Source organism: Dermacentor variabilis, chromosome 3, assembly GCF_050947875.1.
Source record: "Dermacentor variabilis isolate Ectoservices chromosome 3, ASM5094787v1, whole genome shotgun sequence".
In the NCBI taxonomy this organism is placed as follows: domain Eukaryota; kingdom Metazoa; phylum Arthropoda; class Arachnida; order Ixodida; family Ixodidae; genus Dermacentor; species Dermacentor variabilis.
In genome coordinates, this window is record NC_134570.1 from 18,809,307 (window position 1) to 18,836,004 (window position 26,698).

At 47.6% G+C, this 26,698-nt stretch overlaps 1 protein-coding gene across 3 annotated transcripts in view; it reads right to left on the reverse strand.

Annotated features, from left to right (window-relative positions):
• The window catches only part of dati (zinc finger protein datilografo), a 107,600-nt gene that overhangs the window by 30,154 nt on the left and 50,748 nt on the right, over positions 1–26,698 (reverse strand). For all 3 annotated transcript variants that reach the window (XM_075684375.1, XM_075684377.1, XM_075684378.1), the window contains 2 exons: positions 13,244–13,651; positions 7,413–7,542 (listed from right to left, as the gene is read on the reverse strand). In XM_075684375.1, coding sequence (XP_075540490.1) covers positions 7,413–7,542; positions 13,244–13,651 — 538 coding nt within the window. The remainder of the gene's footprint in view (positions 1–7,412; positions 7,543–13,243; positions 13,652–26,698) is intronic.

Here is a 26,698-nt window from a genome sequence, read left to right on the forward strand (position 1 = left end):
CTCATAACATCCATCCATTGTACCTTGCACTGCTGCCACCACTATTACGACTTTGAGGTGGTCCTGTAGCGCTCGTCACCCGTTTCGTGACAGAGCGTTGGTAGCGAAGACTCAGAGTCAGGCGTCGGTGAGAATAACGAAAGGGACTTTATACACTATATACAGGTCATCACACAGGACAAGATTGGATCGGCACGGGGGCCGAGAGCTCACAGCAAACACGACTGTTCCCGCTCAGCGACGTCCGGTGAGACTGCAACGCGTGACACATCTCACTCCACTCGAGAGCGGCACTCGGCTCCCGGTGGGTCGGTGGATCCGGTTTTCCAGGCGGCGGCGTCGGGACTTATAAAGCCCCGAGAAACGATTGTTACTCAAACGGCCCAATACAAAGCCAGTACTCGACGGTCGTCCGAGAGGTCAAACCAGCGACCGCGCTGGCCACCCGCTTCCAAGTTGCCGTGCGCGGTGACCTCCAGGGAAAAGGAAATACGGCGCCGGGCTGTCTAGCACTTTGTTGCACATTTGGACATGTCGCTTGCCGATGCTTCTCCGGGGACGGGGTCGGGATGCTTCTCCGGGGTCAAGATGCTGCCTGACGGCTCAGCATCTTGACTTGTCAAGGGAGAATTAGGGCACTGTGCCTTTCGGCGCAGCCCCGGGTTTGTCCAAAGGGCGTTCGCAGGATAAATTCTGCATCTTGTAGATTCGGAATCCGGGCTGGTGGTAATGGCACAACACCATCCATCCAGCTCATGCCGCGCGCGCCCGCATCTCCGTTGCCTCCACTGGGAACACAGTGCAGTAGTCGTCGTCTGCATTGCTTTTGTCGTTTATAACGCGATAGCGTTAAGGAGTCCGAGTCGCAGAAAACCCGGTGTTGGCGTGCGGCGTCGAATGTTGTTTCGGCAAAAAGATTTTCGAACCACGCATACTCAGGCCGTTCATGTGACGCAAGGAATTCAATGAACTAATTGAGTTTCTCAAGCTAAAATACGTGGGAAAATCGTAAACTGCGACTTGCACACAACCTACAGACACGTTCTCGGATTGTAATTTTAATATACGAGAAAACATAATTCTGTTACGTGAAAACTCAAAGAAACCCCTTTTCCAGCGTTTCTACAATTCATAAACCGGAGACGGCGTCCGCCATTTGCGCACGCCGGCGCGTAAATATCTCGGAGTCCACAGAGCGGCGCGCCTGCTTCTTTGAAACACTTCCAGATGGCGCTCGCCTCCGCTGCATCCCTTTTCGAAGCGAGATCGGGATGCCTTGGAACACGCACCTATAAAGCGACATATAAGAAGGAAGAAGAAGCATGTGCTTGCTCACCAGGCCACATAGCAAATTTTGGTTATACGCCGGAAGTTGTTACGTGTTGTAAGGATTGGGGTCAGGCATGAAATAAGTGGTAACTGGCCCATGCCGTCGTCCGACTCATCCACGCTGAGGACGTTGTTGAAGGGAGGGACTTGTTCTCATCGAGGACGTGGAATATGGGATTCATTTACAATATCTACATGAAGGGTGGAGAATGTTACAATATATCAGTCTAGCATGACTGAACGAGAATACACCAAACAGCCGACAACGGCTGCTTAAAAACACTCTGTCCTCCCTAATCCCTAGGTGAGGGAGAACTGCCGTTCAACCTTCGACCAATGGGAGCGTCCAAAGACATCGTAGTCGACCCGCCTTTGAGGGGGAGGGTTCACACACTCAGTTCCACACTCTGGTTTCACTGAACACACCGAGGTGAGAGGGTTCTCGTAGACAGGGGTCTTGACCCAAGCAGGCGCCTCTTGATCCCAGAGCTGACCCCGCAGTCAGTAGCCGCCACGTCTGTCCATTGACTGTGACGACTTCTGGGGCCCGTGAGAAAGCACCGCAAAACATCCTTTTCCAGGAGTTCTCTTGCCCCAAGCAAACCGTGAAGGCGACAGCGAATCGACTAGCAATACTCAGTCCGCCGAAAGTGGCTAGGCATGCCGGTGCCATTGGGCTGTTGAGGAGGCGCATTGTTGTCTTTACAAAGCGATTGTCGCAGCGGGCTGGGAATAGTTCGGAGGTCACTTCTCCGAAGATGGCCAGCCCCCGCAGGCGAATTTTAACAGTGTCCTCTAGGGAGCGTTCTGCGGCAAAAATTTTTCAAATTGGCTCATTAATAGCCGACAGAAATATTTCAGTACCGCGAAACCATGATTTCAGCAGGCGAGCTCCACTGCCAAGCGACAAACTCTCTCCACTCACCCCATCTAGCCTCTGCAGGAGAAATTCCTTCCGTGCGTTCTCCCATACCGTACCTCAAGGAACGCGTGACACATACGTCACGGGCCCCGCCTTCATTTTTTTTTTCGCTTTCTGTTTTTCGACGCGGCCCAGTTCCGCTGACGGCGTTGCGCGCGAGCTGTTGTGATTGTCTCGCTTCGCGCAGCGCACGATTTTGCGCACTGTGTACAAGGACACATCATTAGCGGTATAATTCAGTGCTACACGAATATTGAGGCAGAACAAGCGGATTGCAGAGCATGATCACGCGCTGGAACACGGTAGAAAATGGCATAGTTTCGGTACCTGCACACGTGACTGTACGACAGCGGGAGCAAGCAGACGAAACGGAAGTACATCTCTCGTGCTTCGGAGAGGAGCAAAACAAAAAAAAAACGGCAGAAACTGTGCACAGCGAAACAGAAACTGCTGCGTGCCCGCTCGCAGCCAATCGCACGCCTCTCTCTCGCTTTCTTTTTTTTTTTTCGGCATTCGCATGGGGCTGCGCCGGAGGAGTTTTCGGCGTACAGGGGACGGACGGACGGACGAATCGGCTAGCCATATACAGCTTCGCTATAAAACATCGTGATTGAGATAGTGCCTTTTCAGCCGCGCCTCGGCCGAAGTAACACGTCGCGTTTGGTGTTAGTTGGAAGCAAGCTGTGATAGCTGTTGTCTTAGCGTAGACAAGCTGCACGTTTTTCTTTTTTTTTTTGCCAGTAAATCTATTTCCACAAAAGCGAATTGACAACGTCAGTGCAAATGTTTAAAGGTGCGCTTTGTTTCGTCCCAGTAGCCATGTCTTTCTCTAACGAGCAGAAGGTAAAAATAATCTTTGCCTTGGGAGCTGCAAATGACAAGAGGAAGGCCGCAAATATATATCAGTCATGAAAGTGTGGTGGTAGACCAACGCATCGACTATTATCAGAAATTGTGAAAACCTGAGATAAACCAACAGCGTCAAGAAACAGTGGCGGATAACTTCATCTTCGGAGTCCTAGCCTACGCACGGATGCTCCATCATTTATGGCCTCAAACTCTCATACTAGCGTGCGGGACGTAGCCGCCCAGGTACCAATTTCCAAGTCATCAGTTTGGAGGATTTAAATGACGGCCTTCTACCCGCACATCTTAGCCAGCACCAATGCGTGGAAAATGGGGACCTGTAGAACAGTCTAAAGTCGGATACAACTTCAGAAAAAATGGGGCGTTTACTCCTCCGGCGCGGATGCACACGAGCATCCACCAATGGGCACGCACTCTGGACTGACGTCATGAGCTGGACGGCCGGTGACCCCGCCGACGAAGAAGATGGCCGCCCGCGCTTCGAACTGGGCCAAGTCGCGTCAGCTGTGTGCTTCGGTGATAAATGCATTGTTTTATATAAGTACTTTTTCAATAGCAACTGATTCATTTTAAGCTTGGAAAACGAGTAGTAGATACGCCATGTACATGCGAACAAGCGCAAAAGCCATGCAGAGCTGCTATTTCTACTTTTGTCACTTGCAGTGAAGATAAAGAGCAGACGACGGGCAGCGTTGTAGAAGGCACGGGGTTAATTTTCTGTCGCTATCCGGCATGTGCTGTAGCACATGAGAGCTCTACTAAAGCAGTCATCAAAATGCAAAATATTTATTTATACCGAGAATAGCGCGTTTCAGGAGCACGATTTTTCGAGCGGGATTATTTTAGTCGCGGAGGCAATCGGCGATCGAGCTTCGGTCATCTGGGCGGGGCCTCCCCTTTTTTCTAAAGTTGTATCCGACTATAGATTTCTCGAATCGGTCGATTCTCGGTCTGTTCATTTCGCTTTTATTTTGTTCCATGAACCTGTTTTTGCAGCACGTATACACTGTCATGAAAACTAAAACTGTCACTTTAATTTGGCTTTGGTCCGAAGCAAGTTTTTGGCGCGAAATATAGCTGCGCGCGCACTCTGTCGATGCGGTGCGAGCAAAGCCGGGATTTTGAAACATGCTATGCCTATTACGCACATTGCTTTTCGCGTTTCGTGTTTGGTCAGAGCGGCGCTTCGGCCACGTTATCAAGGGGCTTTTGTTATCAATGTGGTCAGTTGGCCTTGAGAGACGCATAATAACGTGACGTAGAGAGGAAGGAATAAAGAAAAAATAAATTATGGGGTTTCATGTGCCAAAGCCACTTTCTGAGTATGAGGCACGCCGTAGTGGAGGACTCCGGAAATTTTCACCACCTGGGGTTCATTAACGTGCACCTAAATCTAAGTACACGGGTGTTTTCGCCCCCACCGAAATGCGGCCGCCGTGGCCGGGATTGGCTCCCGCGACCTCGTGCTCAGCAGTCCAACACCATAGCCACTCAGCAACCACGGCGGGTGAAGGAATAACTGCAAAGCCGCGAAACCTGCTGTTGGTGCTCCTTCCGTACCATTATCAAAGTGATGCGCTGTCTCTTCGGCTTTGCGACAGGCAATGTAGTTGCTTTCAATCAGCTTATTTGAGGGCGTTGCTTTATGATGCGGGTGGGAGCGCAGTCACGTGGTATTTTTCATATTTTGTGAGGCTTGTTTGCCAGTCAAAAAAGATTGCACGCAATTAGTATGTCGCTGGAAACACAGCAGTTAAATGTCATTTGGGCGTGTCTACCAATGGCTCATTGACACTTTGATAATTAGGACAGTACTTCTAGAATTACATAATTAATTGCAATTGTCGAATTAAATTTCAGGAGCGAAATAATTACTGGCGGCTAATCCGTTGTACTGGAAACAATGTGCACTAGGTTTCGTTCGAGTAACGCAACTGCTCTTCTTTTTTTAAGTTTTGGTGCGTGATGGTTGGGGTACCCTGTATAATTCACTCAGTAACCGAAATGAGGCCTAGCCGGACTCACTCGAAATAAGAATCAACAGCAGTCGTGCGCAGGAGCGCTTACACTAGGACTAAGAGAGAGAGAGAGAGGAGGGGGGCTGCAGTGCCGCCGGATATGCGAAGCATACGTCAATTACACAAAGGAAGGTTACACCACCGAGAGACGCCAGATTCTTGGCGGTGGTAGTGGACTCAGGCTGTGACATTGAACTGACTCCTACTATAAGGTCTTGTGAATTCTCATGTAAGGCCGTCATTTCAGTGAACTCTTCGAGGTCACACAATGTTTCTTCAAGTGCAAGAAATATATATGTAAATGGGGTTCGAAAAGCTGGTCGCCCCCTCGCCCCCCCTCCCCCCCCCCCCCCCTGAGAAAATCAAAACTGTCCGCCTATATCGTAAGTGGTTCAAGTTTCTTATGTGAATAGCTTCTATCTCCTTGACGGGTCGGGTGGCCGCAGGCCATGGGTGCTGCTACGGGCTATTTGGTATTGCGGCCTGGCGCAGGTGCTCCGACACCGTCTGGGATGGTGAGCACCATCCGCTCGGATGCTGTGTGCACCGAGCGGGGTATACGACCACCTCACAAAGCTGGCCTCCACTCGCGGTTGCGTGTATTGTGCCAATTATCTGTGTTATTTTTAGATGCCGGTTGTTAGAGTAGCGACTCACTAGGCCTCAGGCTTTTGAGAGCTGCCCGCCGCACGTGGAGGGACAGACCTAGTGCACTGTGGCGTTGAGGTGTCGTACTTGTCGCAGGAATTGTAATTACTCGTTCGACTCAAGAAAGCGAGCTTTGTTCAAGTGAACTTGGCATCTCAGTAGCCGCCTAAGATTTTGATATCCAAATTAAACACCGTACCACGTGAGCGATGCGCATGCAGAACTACTCTCCCTTGCACCAGTTCAGTGCTTGTCGAGTGTGTTGAGCACGCAGCGTGAGCGGAGTGACCTCTAGTGTGCTGTCACCTGCACATCGCCTGCGCGAGCGACGTTTGCTCACGCCGAGTACCACGTCGCTGTTTCCGGAATCCTGGCTTGGAGTCGTGCCGTCGGAACTGCAGAGATGCTGCTTCGAGCAACGTACGCCGCTGCTGTACACCAGGGACGTTGTCGACGCGCATGTTATGCACAGGAGTGCGTGGACATTTCCTCGGAGCAGCCACTGCCGCAAGTATTGCCTAATGTTCGCGCAGCACGCGTTGGTGCTAATCGGACTCCACCGATTCGTCAGCACCCATCAGCACATTCTATTTGTTAATTCGTCTATAGCCTGCAATGCTGTATAAAAAGAGCAATAAATGTCCTTTTGATTTTTTACGCTACTGTGTTGTCGTTCATATGCCCCAAGAGCACGTCTGAAACCCCACAGCACGGACTAGGGCTATCTTGTAGCTGCTTTCAGGAATTACTCAGCATGTTAGTATACGCGTTACGCTTACTGCACCCTACTTTACAAATTTTAACAATCCAAAGTGTGGGTGCGAGCCTTCCACGAGTATATACGATAACACTCTCATAACGAGCTGGGCAGTGTGTATATTAAACTGGAGGAGTTTAGTACAGTGACATCATAAAGACGCTTGCATGCCGCAAACGCTGTATCGTTCAGGGAAAGTGGTTGGAACAGATATACGCAATCCCGAGAAAGCCTTTCTTAGTGATGTTGACAAACAGTTCAAGGCGCAGGCAAGAATTACTGCCTACGTACTCACAGTTTCGTCTTAAATAAATGAATTTGTTGCTTGCTTCTTTTCTGCACTAAAGATAGTCCATTTGCATAATAACGAATGCATCATGAAAGTTTAAGTTTGTTGTAAACAAGTTCGGGCATATCATATATATATAAAACTGTCTTTAGCTCGAAAGATTATTCGTTATAACCAGGCATGACGTATCCCATTTTGCGCTAAGTTTCACTCAGAAACATGGAGTGGCTCAAAGGGCACAATAGAAAACTATTCCATTGAGATGATGAAAACGGTATTATTTTGAAAGGTGCCTCCAACGGCCACACAGCAGGCTTGAAGTGGGCTTGCTTTGCTCCTTTTATTTTAGTAACAGTGAACGTAATTAATCAGGCAAACTGTGAAAACACAACGAGAACACACGAGTTGCTAGGATGCGAAGTATCATTTGAAATAACATCGTTTCACTGCGTAAATGTGACATCCAGAGCGTAGCTTGGTGTCACGCGATAAGCTAGAAAGGGTAAACGTAAGATCAAAAGCAACATGCTTCAGGAATGACAGCCAAAGGCGTAACTGGTCGCAGTAATTTTTGGTTCATACCTGGTGCTGTAACTGGTGGATCCTTGTGTGAGATACGCATGTGCTCCATTAGGGCTTCAGCGTTGACGCAGATCTTGTGGCAGATCGGGCAAGACTGCGACGCTGCTCCTCCAATCAGTGCTGCGTGTTGCTGCACACGATAATTACAGGGTGCATAAATCACTGCTTTGCACAGAGCAAAGGTTCCATGTAAATTACTCTTTCGTTGTGCTGGGAACTACAGCAGACGGGACTAAAACTGCTTTTTTTGTTTTTGACGCCTGATTTTTTTTGGGCCGGCTCGACTATCCGGACTTCCCCTTAGGACTGCCACCTACTCCGCAAAAACAATTTATTACGGCAACCAAAATTTCGGACGCCTTACGGTGTCTCGCTTGACTTTTCAGGGTGATGCCTATTTCACAAGGTGTCGTGTTTCTTGCGCTTCTTCGGCTGATACCCTAAACCGCCGTCCACGATTATACCGATCTGGCGGCGCTGCTTAGGCTCAGCCGGAACTTACTAGCCGGCGGGTTGGCGCGACATGTCTACAAGCATCGGGGGTTGGCGGGCGGCAATCCGTCGCGCAACATTCACCCTTGGCATACGTTGATATGCTGCGGATGGCACACCTCAAAAATGTTTGCACTCTTAAGAAGATATGCAGATTACTAATGCACTTCTAGGTAAATCTAAGAGTACATAGACATATATGTCAAATGCATACATGTAAGAGCAAAATGACCAAATATATTCTAAATGCACTGATTCAAAAAGTGAAAACTCCCGAATGGAATAAGCGTGTTTCTTTTAAAAGCTGCACCAACTGCAGGTGAACCAATCGACTTTTCAAGAAAAGGAATCAATGCAATTATCGGACGTTAATATGAACAGTGTTAGGGAAAATATACTGCATATGTACTCACAGTGAATCGGGGAAACCGGGAAGCCTTTACCAACGTAATCTCTGTCGCTTGTCTGGCGATTTCCTTCAACGTGTCAGCAGGCGAAATGAAGTAGAAACATATAGTCTAATCGAATGGTATTTTCTATTCAAATGGTATTCGACTTCAGAATTCACTATGAAAAATTATCGAATAGCCGTTTATGTTCGAATGTAACGCACAACAGCACTTTTGAAGTATCGAGGGGCCGACGCAAGTGAGGTCTCTCATTCCGAATGATTGTGCTGTTGGAGCGTCGTGGCTGTTGCGCAGAGGTGCACCATGCAGTTCCTGGGAGAATTACCGCACGGGTGCTAATCGGTTCTGCTGAACAAGTTCCTATAGCTCTCATTCAATATAAACACCCCGCTTTGGGCCAGCCTGTAAATCTGCTAACTTGATTCAGGCAAAGAAGACATTTTTTGACAGTATCATATTGTGTGCAACCTATTAAAACTGGGTGCCCAATGTGATACGACACTTATCTCCTTCAACGAAAACAGCAGATCTACAGATATCTCTACGTGTATGTGAGGCATGCTATTGATGATATGTGCTGTTTTAAAGCGCAAGGATATGTGCCCAAAGAGCGCCAGTGAGGCGCTCTTGTTCCTATTGTTCTTATGTTCTTCTTCTTATTGTTAGGTTTAATAATAATATTATTAATATCATACTATATTATAGTAATATATTATTATTATTATTATTATTATTATTATTATTATTATTATTATTATTATTATTATTATAGTTCACCGGATAAATGAAAGCAGCCGTTTATAATACAGAAGCTGCTTAGTTGAGCGGATGTACAGTTAGGAACGACATTAAATTTAGTTATGAAATATAAGTAAGCGCAACATGTTTTTCTCAGAAATCACATTCGAGAACATTTTCTTTCGTTTACACCCCTGAAAAAAGCCAAAGGAAGCAGTTACCTCCTTTTTTTGTATTTTTTTAATTAGCAAAATTCTAGCGTTTTACGTCTGGCGATATGATTACGAGGCACCCCGCGTAGTTCACCTGCGGTTCTTCAACGTGGACCTAAAGAGAAGTACACGAGTGTTTTTCCATTTCGTTCCCATCGAATCACGTGACCTGGTTTGCACCCGTGAGCTCGGTTTAGACGTGCAACGCCATACACTCTAAGAAAAGTTTGCACCCTTTGGGGGGTATATTTGCCACACAACGATAATCGTCATCTGTCTTGCCCGCATTTCCTTTCTTGAAAACGCTGCGCTCGTTACTTTCCTGTCGAAAATGCTCTGTCATGCTGATAACGCGCATGCCGTTCGTGACTTGGAAGCATCGGGCTCGAAGCGTTAAAGAAAGGAAATGCGGGCAAGACAGATGATGGTTACTGTAGTGTGGCAAATATACACCCCAAAGGGTGTAAACGTTTCTTAGGGTGTATCCACTATGTAGCAATTAGGCTACCGCGCCACCTTCTTCTTTTTTTTTTTTCTCGTTGTTAAGCATGGGCTGGACAAAAAATTTCACACCGCTTACGGGTCAAAGGTTAGCATGTATAATCGCTTCCTACAACTGTTTTCGGCGCCCGAGGTCCGACCGCAATAAAAGAACCCCTACCAATTACTGCATTGTGCATTGTGCATTGTGTTATGCGAGGAACACAAAACATGAATGGGATGTTGCATTGCAGTTTTCTTTGTTTCTTGTTTCTTTTTTTATAAGAATACTCCCAGTAAATCTGAGTACAGGGCACTAGATAAGGCAGATATGTTTTATTTGTTTGAAGCGGCGAGCAAGAAGTTTACATATATTTTTCCGTCTGCGTTTCGCAGTACCTACTTATCAAAAACTATACGCACAAAAATACACGCGAGAGATACATACTTCCTGAAGAACATAAAAATATTTGTTCCCCAAAGGGAACCGTACAATTAATAACATAGTAGAATGAAAACTGACGCTGCGGCCGCAATGCATGCCACCGAGCGGTATTAAAAAAATATGAAATAAAGAAAAGAAAAATGAATCTATCGGTAAAGGCATAAATACATGTCATATCCAATTAACACCGTTTGAGCGGCCTGAACGCGTATAGCAGAGCGCGAAGTAGTACGAATGACCCTTCCGAAAAGTATCGCCAGCAGTTCCCAACGGCGTGACCTTGATGCGAGCCAATACACTTCGATCGCGGGTGGAGGATCTTAAAAAAAGGTCATATGCACCCGTACCATGTACATCTTTATCAAAAACTTGAAGACCGAGATTTTGAAAACAAACTTCACTTTGCCAATTGGATTTTCACGAAATGTGAAGAATAGCCGGACTTTCTCACTCCCGTGCTTTGGAGGGGTGAGGCTAATTTCTCAAGAAACGCACAAGTTAATCTTTACAACGCGCACTACTGGAGTGATAAGGATCCCCACTGTCTGGCACAAACACGACACTAATACCAGTGGTCGTTTAATGTGGTGTGCGGTATTTTTGATGGCAACATCATCGGACCCGTCTTTTTTGATGATACACTATTTCGACGCAACGCTACGTCAACGACATCCTCGAGGGTCCCGTGAACGACATCTTTTGGAACGTTCCAGTTGCGCACGTTAGGAACATCTGGTTTCAAAAAGATGATACTCCTGCGCATAGTAGTAGTCAGTCTCGAGCATGGCTCGACAAGCTTTCTCCTGGACAGTCGATTGTCCGGCACGGACCTGTACCCTAGCCTGCAAGGTCGCTGGACATGACACCGCTGGGCTTCTTGCGGGGCTACGTGAAAGATCACGTGTATAGCAGCGAAACTACCACACAGGACGCCCTACAGGCAAAAGTAAGCAGAGCCTGCCGCGAGATTCCAACGTCGTTGGTCAAAGCTGCAACAGCACAACTATCGGAAAGAAGCAAGTACTGTATTGTTTCAGACGGTGACCTGTTTGAGCATGTGCTATAAGTGGCAGTGGAAAATAACTGCTCTAAAGTGGTATAAAACGTGTCTGTTTAGAGCACCTTCGTGATGTCACCCTATCCTTACATAAAAGAAGCTCGCGACAAAGATAGAAATAGGTAGAGAGCTGCTTTGCTTTACCTCTTTTCCGGAGTTCAAGAGACAGAAAAGGTAAATGGTTTAACCAGTTGCACCTTTGGATGTTTAACTCTTACAAAGGTTGCACCCAGCACGAAACAAATGCTTGAGTCAGAGGTTATTTAAGGTGCCCTACAACTTTGTAATTTACATGTTCGTGATTCAAGCAATAATTAAAACGATCACTAATTAAATGCAATTAATATTTCATGATGAAAAGAAAATACTGGCTGTAAGTACACACGACTGCCGCTACTATGCCGTCGGTATACGATTTCTCTAGAGCTCCACGTATATTTTTAAAAATGTTGGTCCAAGTTAACGGGGACACCCGGTATAGTATACAAGCAAAATAACTCCCTGCGCTACTTTTTGGTTACGTGACGGTAAACAATATATTTGCACTGTTTTGGTGTCGAGCAACGCTACATGTTTTTCCTGCACCCACTTTCAGAGCCAAATTAAAAATATATTTTTTGTTTGTGGGATACAAGCATGCCTGTTTCCATCGCTATGACACACAATCTTCTCACTGCCACCACAATCGAAAGGCATGTTCCGAGCAGTAGACAGTCCTTTTAATTACCTAGAAAAATTAAGCCCCGCGCAGGAGGTACGTTGCCACAAAAAAAGAAAAAATACTGGATCGCGAACTAATTAAGCGGCGAGAACACAGCGCACACTAAGCTATCAGCGCTCGGCGAACTCTGTCCCCGCGCCATACACAGCCGCAGCCGCAATTATCCCCCCCCCCCTCCCGTCCCGCCGGTTTGTTCGGTGGCCCTTTGTCCGTCGCCGTTTGTCGGAGGGCACACGTCGGGATCGGACACTCGGCGTGATGAGCGATAAGTATGGAAAATGAAATGGAACTTTACAAATGAATGCCATGCATGGACTGCTCATGCTTTCGGCGATCGCTCGACTTACCTGCATTTTTTTTGACGCGCCGGTGGGGGCTCACTAGGCTGCCTTGATGCGCGCGCTCTACCGATCAGTAGGGCGCCTGAATGCTGTCCTCCTCGCATGTAGGCACTCTACTGATCAGTGGAACGCTTGTCACTGGGCACCAGCGCAAAGAAACGCTTTTCTGGTGTTTCCGCGTGCGTGCGGCCGCGAGCGTTATGCAAAATCAGATGACTGCAGCACCCCGCCGGCACGCTCACGAAACTTGTTAGGCCGCTACAAAGCACGCACGACGACGGTGCATAAGGATATTCGTTTACAGCTGCACTATAGAAGGCGCTGTGAAAGACGCGGAAGCCAACCTTTTTCGCGGTCCTTCGGCGGTGCGCTACGGGGTTTCGCATCGGCTTACCCGGTGGTTATTGACAGCACACTGCAGCCTTCCCAAGCGGCCAATGTCGGCCGTGAGGGAGGGCAATCGTTATAACGAAGCAACGGGTGTACCGAAATAACTTCGTTATATCGAGGTTTTGCTGCAGCTGCCGCTTCAAAAGTAGTCTATGCCAGCATTTAAACCTGCATGCCAAAAATTTAACTTACATGGTTTAATTTAGTGCCGTTTTATCCATCTCGAGCACACTGGTTCCGCCCTTAAATGCGGTTGATACTACACAATCAATAAATGTTTGAAGCAAAAGTGTATTACATTTCGCAGTTCGAGTATAAACATCATGACAAGAACAGTCATTTTTGACGCTGATAAAAAAAAAGAAGGGAACGTGGATTTATACAAAGGGTCTAAGCTTAAAACAGTCAATAACGCGTTCGCAGGAATCGCCCATCGCGTCCGCTCAACCAACGGAAACACAGTACGGCGATTACAGAGCATGCACACTCCATTGAGAGCAGAGATGAGCGTCGCGCATGCCGAGGAGGAAGGTATGCATGCCCACCTTGGATCTGTGAGTCCGCAGACTGCTATCCGACGCGAAGCCCTTGCCGCAAATGTTGCAGTGGAAGGGTCGGCTCTTGGCGCGTTCCATTTGGCTGTCATGATTTCGCAAATGCTGCTGCAGGTTGGACAGCTGGATGAATGCCCGGCCACACTCGGCGACATGGCATTTGTAGGGCCGCTCGCCGGTGTGCAGGCGCGTGTGCTGCTGCACGTGCGAGAGCTGCTTGAAGCGGCGCTCGCAGTAGGAGCACTTGTACGGTTTTTCGCCCGTGTGGATGCGCACGTGCTGCGCCAGCTGGTGCGTCGACGAGAACGACTTGAGGCATTGGGTGCACTGGTGCGGCTTCAGGTCGCCCCGGTGGGCTTCGCGCGAGTGCTGCTGCATGGCAGACTTGTGCGCGAACACCTGCGCACGCAGAGAGAGACGGTATATACTCGGCACATCCGCAGTGGAGCGCTCTCTGAGCCATGCACTCGTTCCCACAGACGCTGGGAATGAGGGAAGGACGAGGGACGCCTAGGACTTGGGTCAGCGGAGGCGATGAAGTGGCAGGTTAAACTACTACATACAGGTGTCGTGCGGTGTAACAATAAGGCTCGCGAGGGAACCGCACGGTGCAGACCCCACGCGACGCCACCTGCCGAACCCTCTTCTGCAAAGGCACGATCAGCGAGCCCTACACGAAGGAACGAACGTTATCGCATTCGAGTCACTGAAAGTCACTGCTGGTCGCTTCTGCCATCAGCAGAAGCGACCAGCATGACAGCGGTGAAATCGCTCATTGTCAAAATCTACATGACACTTCCCTCGCTTGCAGAGTGGTTTAATCTGGAGCGAGAATAGATTACGTAATCGGTGCAGTGAGACAAGAATTTTCCCTGGCAAGCGAGCATACGTGTTCGGTGTGCACTGCCCCCTCCTGGGCTACGCTCCTAAACGGGTGTCAAGAAATGTGAGCGCACCCTTTTAAGACGTGTAGTAGCACACATCCCCCATAAAGCCACTCGACCTTTAGTAAGGAGCGTGCTTTAGTAACTTTGACAGTGGGTGGAGCGGCTAGTTTCGGTATTGGCAATAAAGCGTCGCCATAACACTGGTAGCCAAAGGAGGACTCAATAACTTTTGCATATTTGGCTCTATATTTTCAATCAACAAAACAATAAAGTGATGATGTGTAGAAATAAAATGTGCTTTTTGCTATTTCCTTTTGCGGCACCTTTAGTTAGTCGCCTCATTCGTTGCGCCAACAGGCGGCGCTTTCGCTCTTACCTCTTCGGCTGCCACTCTTGTCGTCTGCTGCTGCCGCTTTCTGTGTATGTGCACGTTTTTTCGTGTGCTCTGTAGTTTAAAACTTTCTTTCTGTGCCTGCCAGTGTTCCAGCAATGTCGGAAACACTGCGGAAAAGAAACAGGGTTTGCTGCGCGGCTACGTGATGTGTCAACTCGGGAAGCAATACAAGGACGAAATTTTCCCGTTTCCCAGCGAACAAGAGGTATAAGCACACTTTTTCTGCAGTCGTTATGAAGAAACAAGCGCTGTGCTTATGAAAACAGCACATAGGATGAAACGAAAAATCTTCCGCGCTTGTTTCCGAGTGAATGTCTTTTTTTTTTTTTTTCGGTTTGGCGCGGCGCATTTTTCTGCGATGTTGCAAGAAACCGAAGCTACTTGGCCGATTGGTGCTAGTTGACGTCCAGACGGAAATTTCGCCTCAGTATATGTTAGCGGCTGCTTTTCATTTTTTTCCGCGAGTAGAAAACTTGCAATTTATATCTGCCGAAGATATTTGAATGCTTGCTGCATAAAGTGGTTACGCAGGAGAGCATTCCGGTGACCAGCTTTTTTTGTTACTACATTACCACCTTTGAATTGTCATGAACGTGGCAGAAGTAAGAAATAAATCAATTACGCAGCAGTTCACCGTTCGCGTTTTGAACTACAAGAAGTTCGAGTTACCCATGTGACGACAGAGGTTTGTATGAGAGATTAAACCCGATATTACTTCCTTCTAGCGCCCTCTCCATCCTCACCACGTACATCATAAACAGCAGTGGGGATAAAGGGCACCTCTGCCTCAGTCCCTCGTTGATACGAACTTTCTCCTCGCTCCTCATCCCTTCCCGTTCAAGCTTGCAGTGCCACCTAGTCAGTGCACAGCGCCAGTACACTGTGGTGCTCCGCGCGCAGTCCACGTACTGTTCTGCTGACAACGGCCCTGCAGCAAGAAATACCTGGGAAACAAGCGCCAACCTACGTCTGACTCTCACGGCAGTTAACGTTAGAACCAATTGCCCCGCCAATCCGGCCCTGCTAAAGTGGACGTCCCTCGAAGCTGTTGCAAAACCATCACTACAAGTGCTGAGCGGGGTCTGCAATGCTTTATAGATGGTTCGGATGCTTGTTTTGAGCTTGTTCTTTATTGAAACGTGTGCTTTTGTGTGTGTTGTATGGATGATTTCAATTAATGTAGGCACTGTTCACTTCACTTCGCTGAGCGCTTGTAGCCTCTTTAAGAAAGTAAGGGTCATTGCATTTTTTGCTTGCTTACGGGGGTATGAGCCATTACTGATGATGACAGACGCTTGTTTTGAGCTTGTTCTTCATTGGAACGCACGCTGTTCTTTATACTGTACGCGTGATTCCAATGAATGTATGCGCTGTTCACTTAACAGAGTGCTTGTATCATCTGCATTACGAGGGCGATTAGCCACTGCATTTCTGCTTGCTTATGGAGGTATGAACTATTACTGATGATGACAGACGCTTGTGTTGAGCTTTCTCTTTCTTGAAACGTATGCTATTCTGTATATTGTATGCGTGATTCCAATGAATGTATGCACTGTTCACTTCACTTAGCAGAGTGCTTGTAACACCTATATTACGACGACGATGAGCCACTGCATTTTTGCTTGCTTAGGGGGGTATGAGCCTTTGCTGATAATTTTCTTCACGGACGGACACGCAAAATGCCAACCACTTAGAGGCTAACAGCTTCGCTGTAAAAGAGACCGTTTGACTGCAATGAACCGCAACGCACGAATGAGTGGATCAGCGAGGAGTTGATTTTTTTATTAGTCACTTAACCACATGAGGACACAGACAATGAAACCATAACCAATGTCAGCCAATGGAGCTGACAGCCCTCTTTCTTTCCGGAAATGACATCCGCTGTAGCGTCGAAGAACAATATGCCTTGGCAGACATGTATTTTCCTCTGCGCCCTGAGCGCCAAGAGAAACAACTTTATGCCACACGCGCGCGCGCGCGCGACACGTATACTGCACAGCGTCGCTTGAACCGTGACGAACATATAGGCATGTGTGAGACCAGCATGTTCATCAGTGCACAGTGAGAGAACGTCCTCTTCAAGCTCAAGAAAGCTGTCCGGGCGATGGGGGAAGGGCAGCGGAGTCAACTCGGTCAACCGTCTCACCACATTAATCCTCGAGTAACCAGTCGGCGCAAATACGCACCTACTTATCAGTGCCACACGTATTCCGCCAAGGGTCATTGAAAACTTTAACCGTAGAACTGGTAGATATCGTTCGTGATGAAAGCGAACAGTTTTCCTGTCCAATGACAGTTATTGCGATTCTCGATGTGGCTGTCACTATTGTTCAAAACGAACGGTCATCGACGATACACCCCATGCAATTATCATTAAGACTGCGCATGTCGCTAGTTTAGCAGCTCACAGGTGCGTGATTACCGGCACTCTCAAGCAAAGCGCCGCGGCGAACCAGTGCACTGGACACGCGCACCACGTGAGAGGCACCCTGGCACTCAAAATCTTTCGAGACTGCAGCTCATTACGCCAGGATGCCAGCATGCCCAGGCTAAATCCAGATGGAAGCGCAAAAAGTCCGGCAGAGCTGATGCCCTACAGAACAGCAAGAAGAGTCTACCCACAGCTTTCCCCAAGCTAGAGATGTGAACAGGGCACAGTAATACGACAGGAACAAACACATTACGAATACCAGCACGGATACACTTGCCCTTTGAACTAGTGACTGAGGATTTTTTACACATTTTCAGCGGCGCGGAGGAGACTCTAACATCGCGCATGTATAATATGACAATGCCCTCTATTTCCGCTTTCACAGCACCCACTTCATTGGCCTCCTTTACTCCCACGGCCGAATGGCTGACTCCAGTCATCACATGTCTGGAACAAGTTTACATGGCGGAATTTATCTCAGCAGCATTGAAATGACGCAAGCGAAGTCATGAAGTGATGCCTTCTACTTCATATTTTATTTGATAATAAAGTATTCTCTCTCTGTCAGTCAGGTATCGAAATGAGTGATGCAAAGCCCTTCCTTCCAATATTGTATCGCTCATAAACAGCCAACGTCAAGTGACTACCAGTGGTCCCCTACAGGTGAAGTTAGTATTACACCTCCCTTTTCTTTCATTTACACCTTTATTTTTTAAGCCAGAGGAGGTCACAGGAGTACAAGAGGGATACGAGCAGTTCATTGAATGCACTTGACACCAGAACTTGGTGCTGCTCAATCTCTCTGAGCAAAAAAGCTTTTTTTTTCGATCTGGGGCCCTATAATGTAAAACCATTTCAATCTGTTTTTATTCCAATCTCCTTACGTCAAATTTGCATAACCGCCGACGCTAGCATAGGGCGGTGGCCGGCAGCGTTGTCTGAACAGCCCAATCGAGCGCTCTTCTCGTTTATAGGTCACATTGGCTTCACAACGTTGCCTACATTGAGCGGTTTTTCTTATCTAATTGGCTGGAAAGAGGCGACGAGTGCGCTCAAGTGGAGATGCTTTCGACGGGGCCGAGCCAGCGTAGAGAAAATAAATAACCGGATGAAGAGGGTAGTGCTGGCACCTGCGATTGGTCCGCTTCCCCTTACTTAGTTTGCGGTGGCTGGTTGAAAATCGCGGCGGCGTGCAACGGAAGGTTAAAAATGCCGCTAAAACGGATTCTTAGAAAAGTTGGCACAGCGATCTCGCAAACATGGCGCAAGGGCTCAGTAACATTATACTGCCACGCAAAAAGTTTTACTACGCAAATAAATCCATACGAGTAGCTAGTGTCTGAGCGATCGGCGAGCAGCCATCGTCTATTCCTTTCGGTACGGGGCATTCTCCGGCTATTTAGAAAAAAATCTGTTTTGTTCGACATATTAATGCATCTTTAACGGGTACACGTAATTCACTTTGACGCGATGAGTTTTCGCAGTTTTCTGACGTCGCTTTAAAGACAGACGAAGTGGGCGCAGCCCAAGAACTTTTGACCAATAGCAAGGGGCTAATAGCGACAAGGCGTCGAATCGGAAATAATTATTTTTCTTTTGTTCGGTCTAATCAAGCATAATCAGTGTGCGCATGTCATATCAGATAGGGAGCTATCGCTATTTTCGTGACGTCGCGTGATAGACAGGCGAAGTTGGCGTGGCCCGAAACTTTTTTGACCAATCATGGAGGGCTGATTGCAGAATTGGAACAGAAACGTTTGGAATAGCTTTACGTTACTGCGCCCCTGGCTGCATTGGGTGGCGACGAGCCAACGAACACACGACCCCGTCCAATTGAATGGCGGTGAGTGACACAGCCTTTAAAGTTAGCATTAGCGCATCGGAAAATTGAACATATGCGAGCCGACCAGAACATTTATGGCCACATAAGAGTTGAACGAATAGCGGTATTTGAATTTTACAGAACTTGGGCGCTATAACGTAAAGCTATTCGAATCTGTATTCCATTTCGGCCATTGGCCCACCAAGATTGGTGAAAAAATTTCGGGCCACCCTCACTGTCACGCGACGTAACGAAAACCACGAAAATTTCCCATCTGATATGACGAGTACATACTGATTATGCGTAATTACGCCTAACAAAAGGAAAAAATTATTTTCAATTCTACATCTTTTTCGGCATTAGCCCTCCACTATCGCCCACTTCGCCTGCTAGTCACGCAACGTCAGAAAACCGCGAAAACTCACCACGTCAAAGTGACGCGTTCGCACTAAGGAAGCATTATTATGCCGAACAAAACTAGATTTTTTGGGGGGATAGACGGAGACTGGCCCTGTTCCGAAAGGAATATGGCACTAGGAGCTGCTAGAGAGAATGAATTTTTACGCGTATAATAGAAAAAGTGACTCGCCATCCCAGCCCTGCGAAAGTGGATGCCCAGCGAAACTGTTGAAAAACTGTCTCTACAACTGTTGAGGGGGGTATGCAATGCCTTACTGATGGTTCCGATGCTTGTTTTGAGCTTGTTCTTTATTGAAACATTCGCTGTTGTGTGTGTTGTACGGGTGATTCCAATGAATGTGTGCACTGTTCGCTTCACTTTGCTGAGTGTTTGTAGTCTCTGCATTATGAGGGCGATGAGCCATTGCATTTTTGCTTGCTTAGGGGGGTATGAGTCATTGCTGATGATGATAATTTTTGTTCATGGACGAACACGAAAAATGCCGACCACCGAGAGGCTAACAGCTTCGCTGTAAAAATTTCCATGGCAGTATAACATTGTCGAGCCCTTTCGGCAAGAATGCCACATCGCTCTGTCAGCTCTTCTTCGCTGAAGATCAGTTTTAGCAGCATTTCTAGCCTTCCGGTTGCACACCGCTGCGATTTTCAACCAGCCACTGTGATGCTAAGGAAGGGAAGCGGACCAATCGCAGACGCTGGCACCACCCTCTTTCTCCGGGTATCTATTTTCACTACGTTAGCTGGGACCCACCTAAACCCTCTTCACTTCTGCGCACTCCTCGCTTCTTGTTAGCCAATTAGATAAAAATAAACCTGTCAAGGTGGGCAATGATATTCGCTTTCAAAGCAAACAAAAGGGACCCCCCATAAACGAGCAGAGAGTTCGACGCAGGAGCTGTTCGCACAACACTGCGGGGCACCTCCCTATGTATGCGTCGGCGCTTACGTAAGTTTGACGTCAGGAGGTTGGCATCAAGTCGAAATGGAATAATTTACGTTATACCGCCCCTTCTTTTGTATTCGCTAAGTCCTGCAGAAAACCTTCGTGACATAGATGGTACCATCGCTCGAAGCAGCCCACCCGAAATAAGGTAGGACTGCGCACTTTGTGGCGTGACGTCACGCGGGACAGCAAATATATCTCCACAGCATGCACACGAGACGCTGAGATGTTTCCATTATTATTATTATTATTATTATTATTATTATTATTATTATTATTATTATTATTATTATTATTATTATTATTATTATTCCGGGGCATGGTTTTCATAGAAGTGCCGGCTTTAATTCCTATAAACATGACGTTCCACTCAGCGCGCGCGACCTAATCAGGGGTTGAATTCAAAAAGATTTTCGTTCGCATGTACTCTTTGCCACTGGTTGGCCACATTTGCCAATGATCTGTCCAGCACCATGGTTCGCTAGAATATGCTCTTATGAACAATTCCAGTGTAAGAGCTTTGCGTGAATACAGGCCCAGGAAGCTGTCAGTTAGCTATACGCTCACTATTTGGCCCCATTGGCTGCAGCGCTCACGACGACATGCACGAACTGATCGGGAGTACGCTCAGTACTTTAAAAAGCGAAAGCTGTGGCTTCATGATCCACAAACGCAGTTATTTTGTGCCTACCCGACGCGAAATCGGCCCAACATGCCTTTCTGCACCACAAAGCACCGCCGGGGAAAATACGTCGATACAACAAAAAGTTTTAAATTGAACAGAAATCTTAATACCGCATCCAAATGTTTCCCCTGAATGACAAAATATATGGACATAGCGACACAAAAGCTCTTTCATGCTATCCTATCGACCAACTGGCAATTATTCCGCAACAAGTTGGGTTAACTAAATATACGAGACCGCATGCCATACCTCGGGCACCTCTGTAGCAAGGAACGCGCCCATGTGCGATGTGATTTGCGCCTTCTTCTGGCTTTTGCGTACGGTCCATACACAGCAGCTCGCAAGCTGAGCTTCTTCTTTTTTTTTCTCGCATTCCAGATGAAATAGCACAGACCCACTGCGAGAAAGCAGTTTCAGCGGATTTCCCCCCTTACTACTACTACTACTACTACTACTACTAATTATTATTATTATTATTATTATTATTATTATTATTATTATTATTATTATTATTATTATTATTATTATTATTATTATTATTATAAAAAGAGAACCTTAAATTTAGCTTAGACGGAACTGTGACACGGCTACAAGGCAAATCACGTGATGCTTTCGTCCTTACCTAGTTTCGCAAGGAGAAGTCAAATTTTAATTCACATATTTACATGATACTTACTTCTTTTCACCTCATTTTCCTAAAAAAATTGTAGTAACAGCCTTTACACCGCCCGATTCATGGCCGATGCCCCAGAATGGCTTGCGCCATTTCACCAGAGAACAAGAGAAGTCACTTCTCGAGCCGCATCCACTATTTGTGCGATTACTTTGGCATACTTAATTCATATGTGTGTGTGTGTGTGTGTGTGTGTGTGTGTGTGTGCGTGTGCGTGTGCGTGTGTGTGTGTGTGTGTGTGTGTGTGTGTGTGTGTGTGTGTGTGCGTGTGGCGCATTTTTGTGCACAAAAATGCGCCATGCGTAGCAACCCTGCGTGTAGCAACAAAACGCCAAATTCTTCATTTTGTGTGTGAACAACTTGGGACGCAACAAACTTGCATCGACGGCTTATAGCCCACTTGTCCAATGGTTCTGCCATTTTTCCTCCCAACTACACGTACGAAGTGCGGCACCGAAGGGAATCTCCTGCTGGACTGGCCAAAAGACAGTCAAGTAGCCGTGTAGAATCGCATACAAAGCAGGATCAGGCACTCTTCACCACGTCGCACTTGAACTGTGCAGTATTGTGGAAGCCAGAGGAGACGCGGACAAACTATTCACGGAGCTGTCAGAAAGTGAGAATGGCTTTTCCTGGTGTCTTGGCTACCGCTGGGCACCACGACCAGCCAACACCTCGATACCGGTTATTCACGGGTAGTACTTACGTGCTAGAAGTAACGCTAATACTGTCGGCTGAAGTCTTCTCTAGCTTCCACAACAGTGCACGGTTTAAATGAGACTATATGACATCAAATGATCGGCGTACCGAGACTATACCGGGAAGAAGAGAGATCGCGACGCCATCTGGGTCCACGTAGCGCGAAGCGAGACAGCAAAAGCATCTTCGAATCAGGGGTCCGCCGATGTGACAAGCAGCCGCTCTTGGTTCCGCCGGACCGAAAGGTGGAGAGGGGAAGTCTGGCAAGCCGTGGCCTAAACACGATCGAGGGGTCTCGAAGAAAAGATCGCGTCGTGGGCCGACACCTAAGGGCCATTCCTCACCGTCCTGGCCGGCGAATGACCATCGATTCCGCTTAGCCGGACATCTATGTTCCTTTCATTTTTTTTTTCTTTTTATTCTTTCTTTCGTGAGCACGGAACGACGCACCGAGTATACTAGAACCCCGAGAATTGCAAAGTGGAAAACAAAGCTCCCCTCTCTCCCGCGGGAGCCGCAGTCGCGCGCCGAGCGCGCACCGCGCTCTCATTCCAAACGGGTGCGCGACAACATCGCGTCCAGCTCGCGAAGGCGAGAGTGAAGAGCCGCCGGGCTGAGCCACCTCTCGCGTCCAGCCGCGCCACGCATTCGTCAGGCGCTCGCCCGCTGAGCCTCCGCTTCCCAAGACGCAAAGGACGATGTCGACTTCGCAATTGGAAAAAAAACATACCCACTCGTGGCAACTCGACTCGGCTAACTCAACGGTCACTTCCAAAAGCACGACAAATGACGGCTGGAGAGAGGAAAGACGCTTACGTATAGTACTGTCCCTACAAATATGTAGGGGAAAATAATGTATATATAGGGGAAAAGAAAAGGTACATTCGACGAGGCGAGCGGCAGGCTTACAAGATGCGCTCCTAGCGCGTCGAGCCTGAATCCCGGTCACGGATCCCGCCTCCAGCTCGTTGGCCCGTCTCCATCCCACGACTTAGCTCGGACAGATCCCGAATTCCAGCAGTACGGCGGCAGCCATCTATCAGGCAGTTGCCAATAGCGTCGTGACTTAAAAAAAAAAAGAGGAGGAACAGAGAGACCTAACTCTTACAATTGCCGAGCGACCAGCACAGAATAATCCTTCTTCTTATTGCCAGAGCTTTTGAAGTCTTCTCAGAATCTTCAGGAACCGCAGTTAGCGACTTATTTTTTTCCAGTGCGAAACTGTTAAACGGCAAACAACGCGTAGCTGCATACAGAGAGGATGAGTGAATGAGCAAGTGAGAATCTGAGTGGGTGTGTCGTACAAAACTTACTCGAATTACGTCACTACAAAGAAGTTATCCCATAAGCGGACATTATTTGCAATAAACAACTAATGTAACAAATTCACTAAATAATAGTTACTGTAATTAACTTGTTGGTTAGGAACCTCACAGCACATGTTTACACTGAAAAGTTGAAGGGAAGTCCTAAACTTACATGTTTACTTGTTTCCACGTTTCATAATGACCATCTATGACTGAAATACCTGGAGTCAAATTCGATCAGTTTACGTGATTACGCATGCGGCGCCGCGAGGCGTTGTAGCAGCCGTCAAACCTCTTCGTGACGTGACGGGGTGGTGCAAAATGAAGCTGCGGTCGCGCTTTTCTCTTCCCGCCAGCCGATGCCGATTGGCACTTTGCGAAACACCCGACTGGGCGCATTGACACTTCAGCAGGGGCGATATACAGACCGTTTATCGCATGGTATGGCAAAGATTTATTTTACGCCACCTATTACGTCACAGGGGGGTTGCACCACAAGCCACGATGCCAGTTTCGTAATGAGGTAACCTGAACGAATAATTTCACGCCAGCTATATCGGTTCATATGGTCATTTCGAAATGTGGAAACACGGAATTCAACGTTTATGGCGATTCCCTTGAAATTTCTAATATAAACACGTGCTATAAAGTGTACATAAGAAGTTAATTGATATAGTTAGTTTGATTTGTGAATGTAATGATTTGGTTTTATTGCAAATGATGCCCGCTTGGGTAAATATTTTATTTGTAGTGAAGCGATTCCAGTAAACTTAGTATGACTTTTTTATTGTTCGAAGTATAACACACAAACACACACACACACACACACACACACACACACACACACACACACACACACACACACACACACACACACGCACACGCACGCACGCACGCACACACAGGCACGCACACACACGCACACACTGCTTAGCGGATTCAGTTAAAGGAGTAAATGACTCGCTTGTTCGTGTTCATGGAGGGTAACACACAAAAAGACGAGCAATTATTATAGTGCAGGAAATTTTCATACTATCCTGCCTCCACTAGAGTATGTTCAGAGAGTCTTGCAGGTGACGATGGCAAGGATGACAAAGTATCTGAGCTATACGGTTCGTGTCAAGCAACTAAGCTGAACGATCGACGAAGACAAAGCAGACTCAATTGCGACGGATGAAGGTTGTACACACGACTTTTAACGCTCAGGTGCCTTATGCCAGTCACTCAACGACCTGCAGAAGAGCCATGTGCACGTCATAAATTGCTAGCACACAGCTGAATCAGGCAACAATATATATATTTTTTTATTTAAGGGGAGGGGGGTCTCCAGAGGACTGTTTCTCAGCAGGGCCCAAGCCGCGTTACAAAAGCGCTTTCTCAAACAAAGAAAAAAAGAATCTGTTAAAAATGGGTATGCAACTTCGATTGACCGATGCGAGACCACTATTATAAGTCATAACCACTTTTCTGTAATTAAGTTCCACTCTGTCGTGTGATTAAGTTACGTTGCTCAAACTTTCTGGGCGGTGCGTAATTCTTTAATGACACTTTACCGAGACCTTACAGATATGTTAATGTTTTCCCTCTCAATTAATACATTTTCTGGATCGACAACCACGTTCAAACTTTGGTGGCGCTTTTGGTTCAGGCGAGCTTGGCACGGTAAGGTCGATCGGCAAATGCTTCGTCAGAGCGACGCTAACGCCGAGCAGAGTTGATTCACCAAGTTTCCATTGCAACCCAGTGTCAAACCCGCCGCGATGACTCGTTCTGCTACCGAGCAGTAGGTCGCGGGTGCGATTCCCGGCCGCAGGGGCCGCATTCCATTGGGGGACGAAAGCAAGAAAGCGCTCGAGCAGACCCTGCTTTTGGCGCACGGTAAAGAACCTCCGGGCCGTCAAAGTTAATCCGGAGCCCTCCAGTGCAGCTGCGTCCCTGAAAACACACTGTGAGGTTTCGAGATGTTAAACATCACAAGCTACTCTAATAAATCTAGTTTAATCTAGTGCTAAGGGAGAACGCCCTCAGGAGGCCTAGGGGGCCTCGTCTTATCACTTGGGCCTCCTTTTCTGACACGACCTGATCAAAGTTATCGTAGGACAGCCCCTACCGCTGCAATCTCCGATCGATGCCTTTCTATTCGTGGGCTATCGGACACTGCTAAAAAAAGTGATATACGTCGCCCACCTCGTATCGCTCATGACAGTTGTATAAAAGCACATCTTCGTGTTCCAGATATTCCAGAGTTATTTATGGACACAAGAAACCGAGGACACAAACGCAACGACAAATAAGCCTACCTGTACAAGCGACGGCAGTGGCATGAGGAACGGCAGGCTCGCGTCCCAGTCCCTACGGCGCAGACTTTTCCTTTGGCGACCGGACGTCGTTGGCTAATCCCCGAACCGGACCCCGCGACGCCACAAAGGGGGACCCACCGCCGGGGCCCCAGTGTACGTAGGCGGCGTCACCCCCCCGCCTTCCTTTAACCCTTCTTTTTTCACTTTTTCTCCCGGGCCGGGATCCCACCTCTCCGCTATACACGCAGTCATCTCTCGCAGACTGCGAGAGGAGAAACGAAGACTGGCTGTCTGATTGGTTCCAATGTCTATAAACGTATTAATGCCCCAGAGAATACCCAGTGGCTGTGGCGGTCTGGTGCTGAACATGACGTCGATGGTTCGATTACCGTCTGCGATTTGGTGGAGGAGGAACGCGAAGACGCTTTATGCCCATTTTGGTGCGCATTAGGAAAACCTATGTTGATAAAATTAGCCCTCCACATAGGGCGTCACTCACTACCCTATCTGCCATTTCGAGACGCTAAAGCTCACCAAGCGCCCACTCACAGAACGCAGAATTCTTGGACCCCAGCATACAAGGTCATCGGTGCGAGCCGCTATAAAGGCGTCGGCGTTTCTCAAGAGATCCGGGATTGTAAAACGAATTTTGACTGTGCACTGTGTGGTGTTATATATGTCTCAGTGGGATATTCCCATTGTGAATGGCTAAGTGCTACCTTCGCAAAATATGGGACAGCACCGACACCGACCATTCTATAACGCTCATTTTCCCCTTCTATTTCTCTTATCTTTTGTACAACTTTCCTCCTCTCCCCAGTACAGGGTAGCCAACCAAATATATCCTGCCTGTCTTTCCATTGCTTATATATATATATATATATA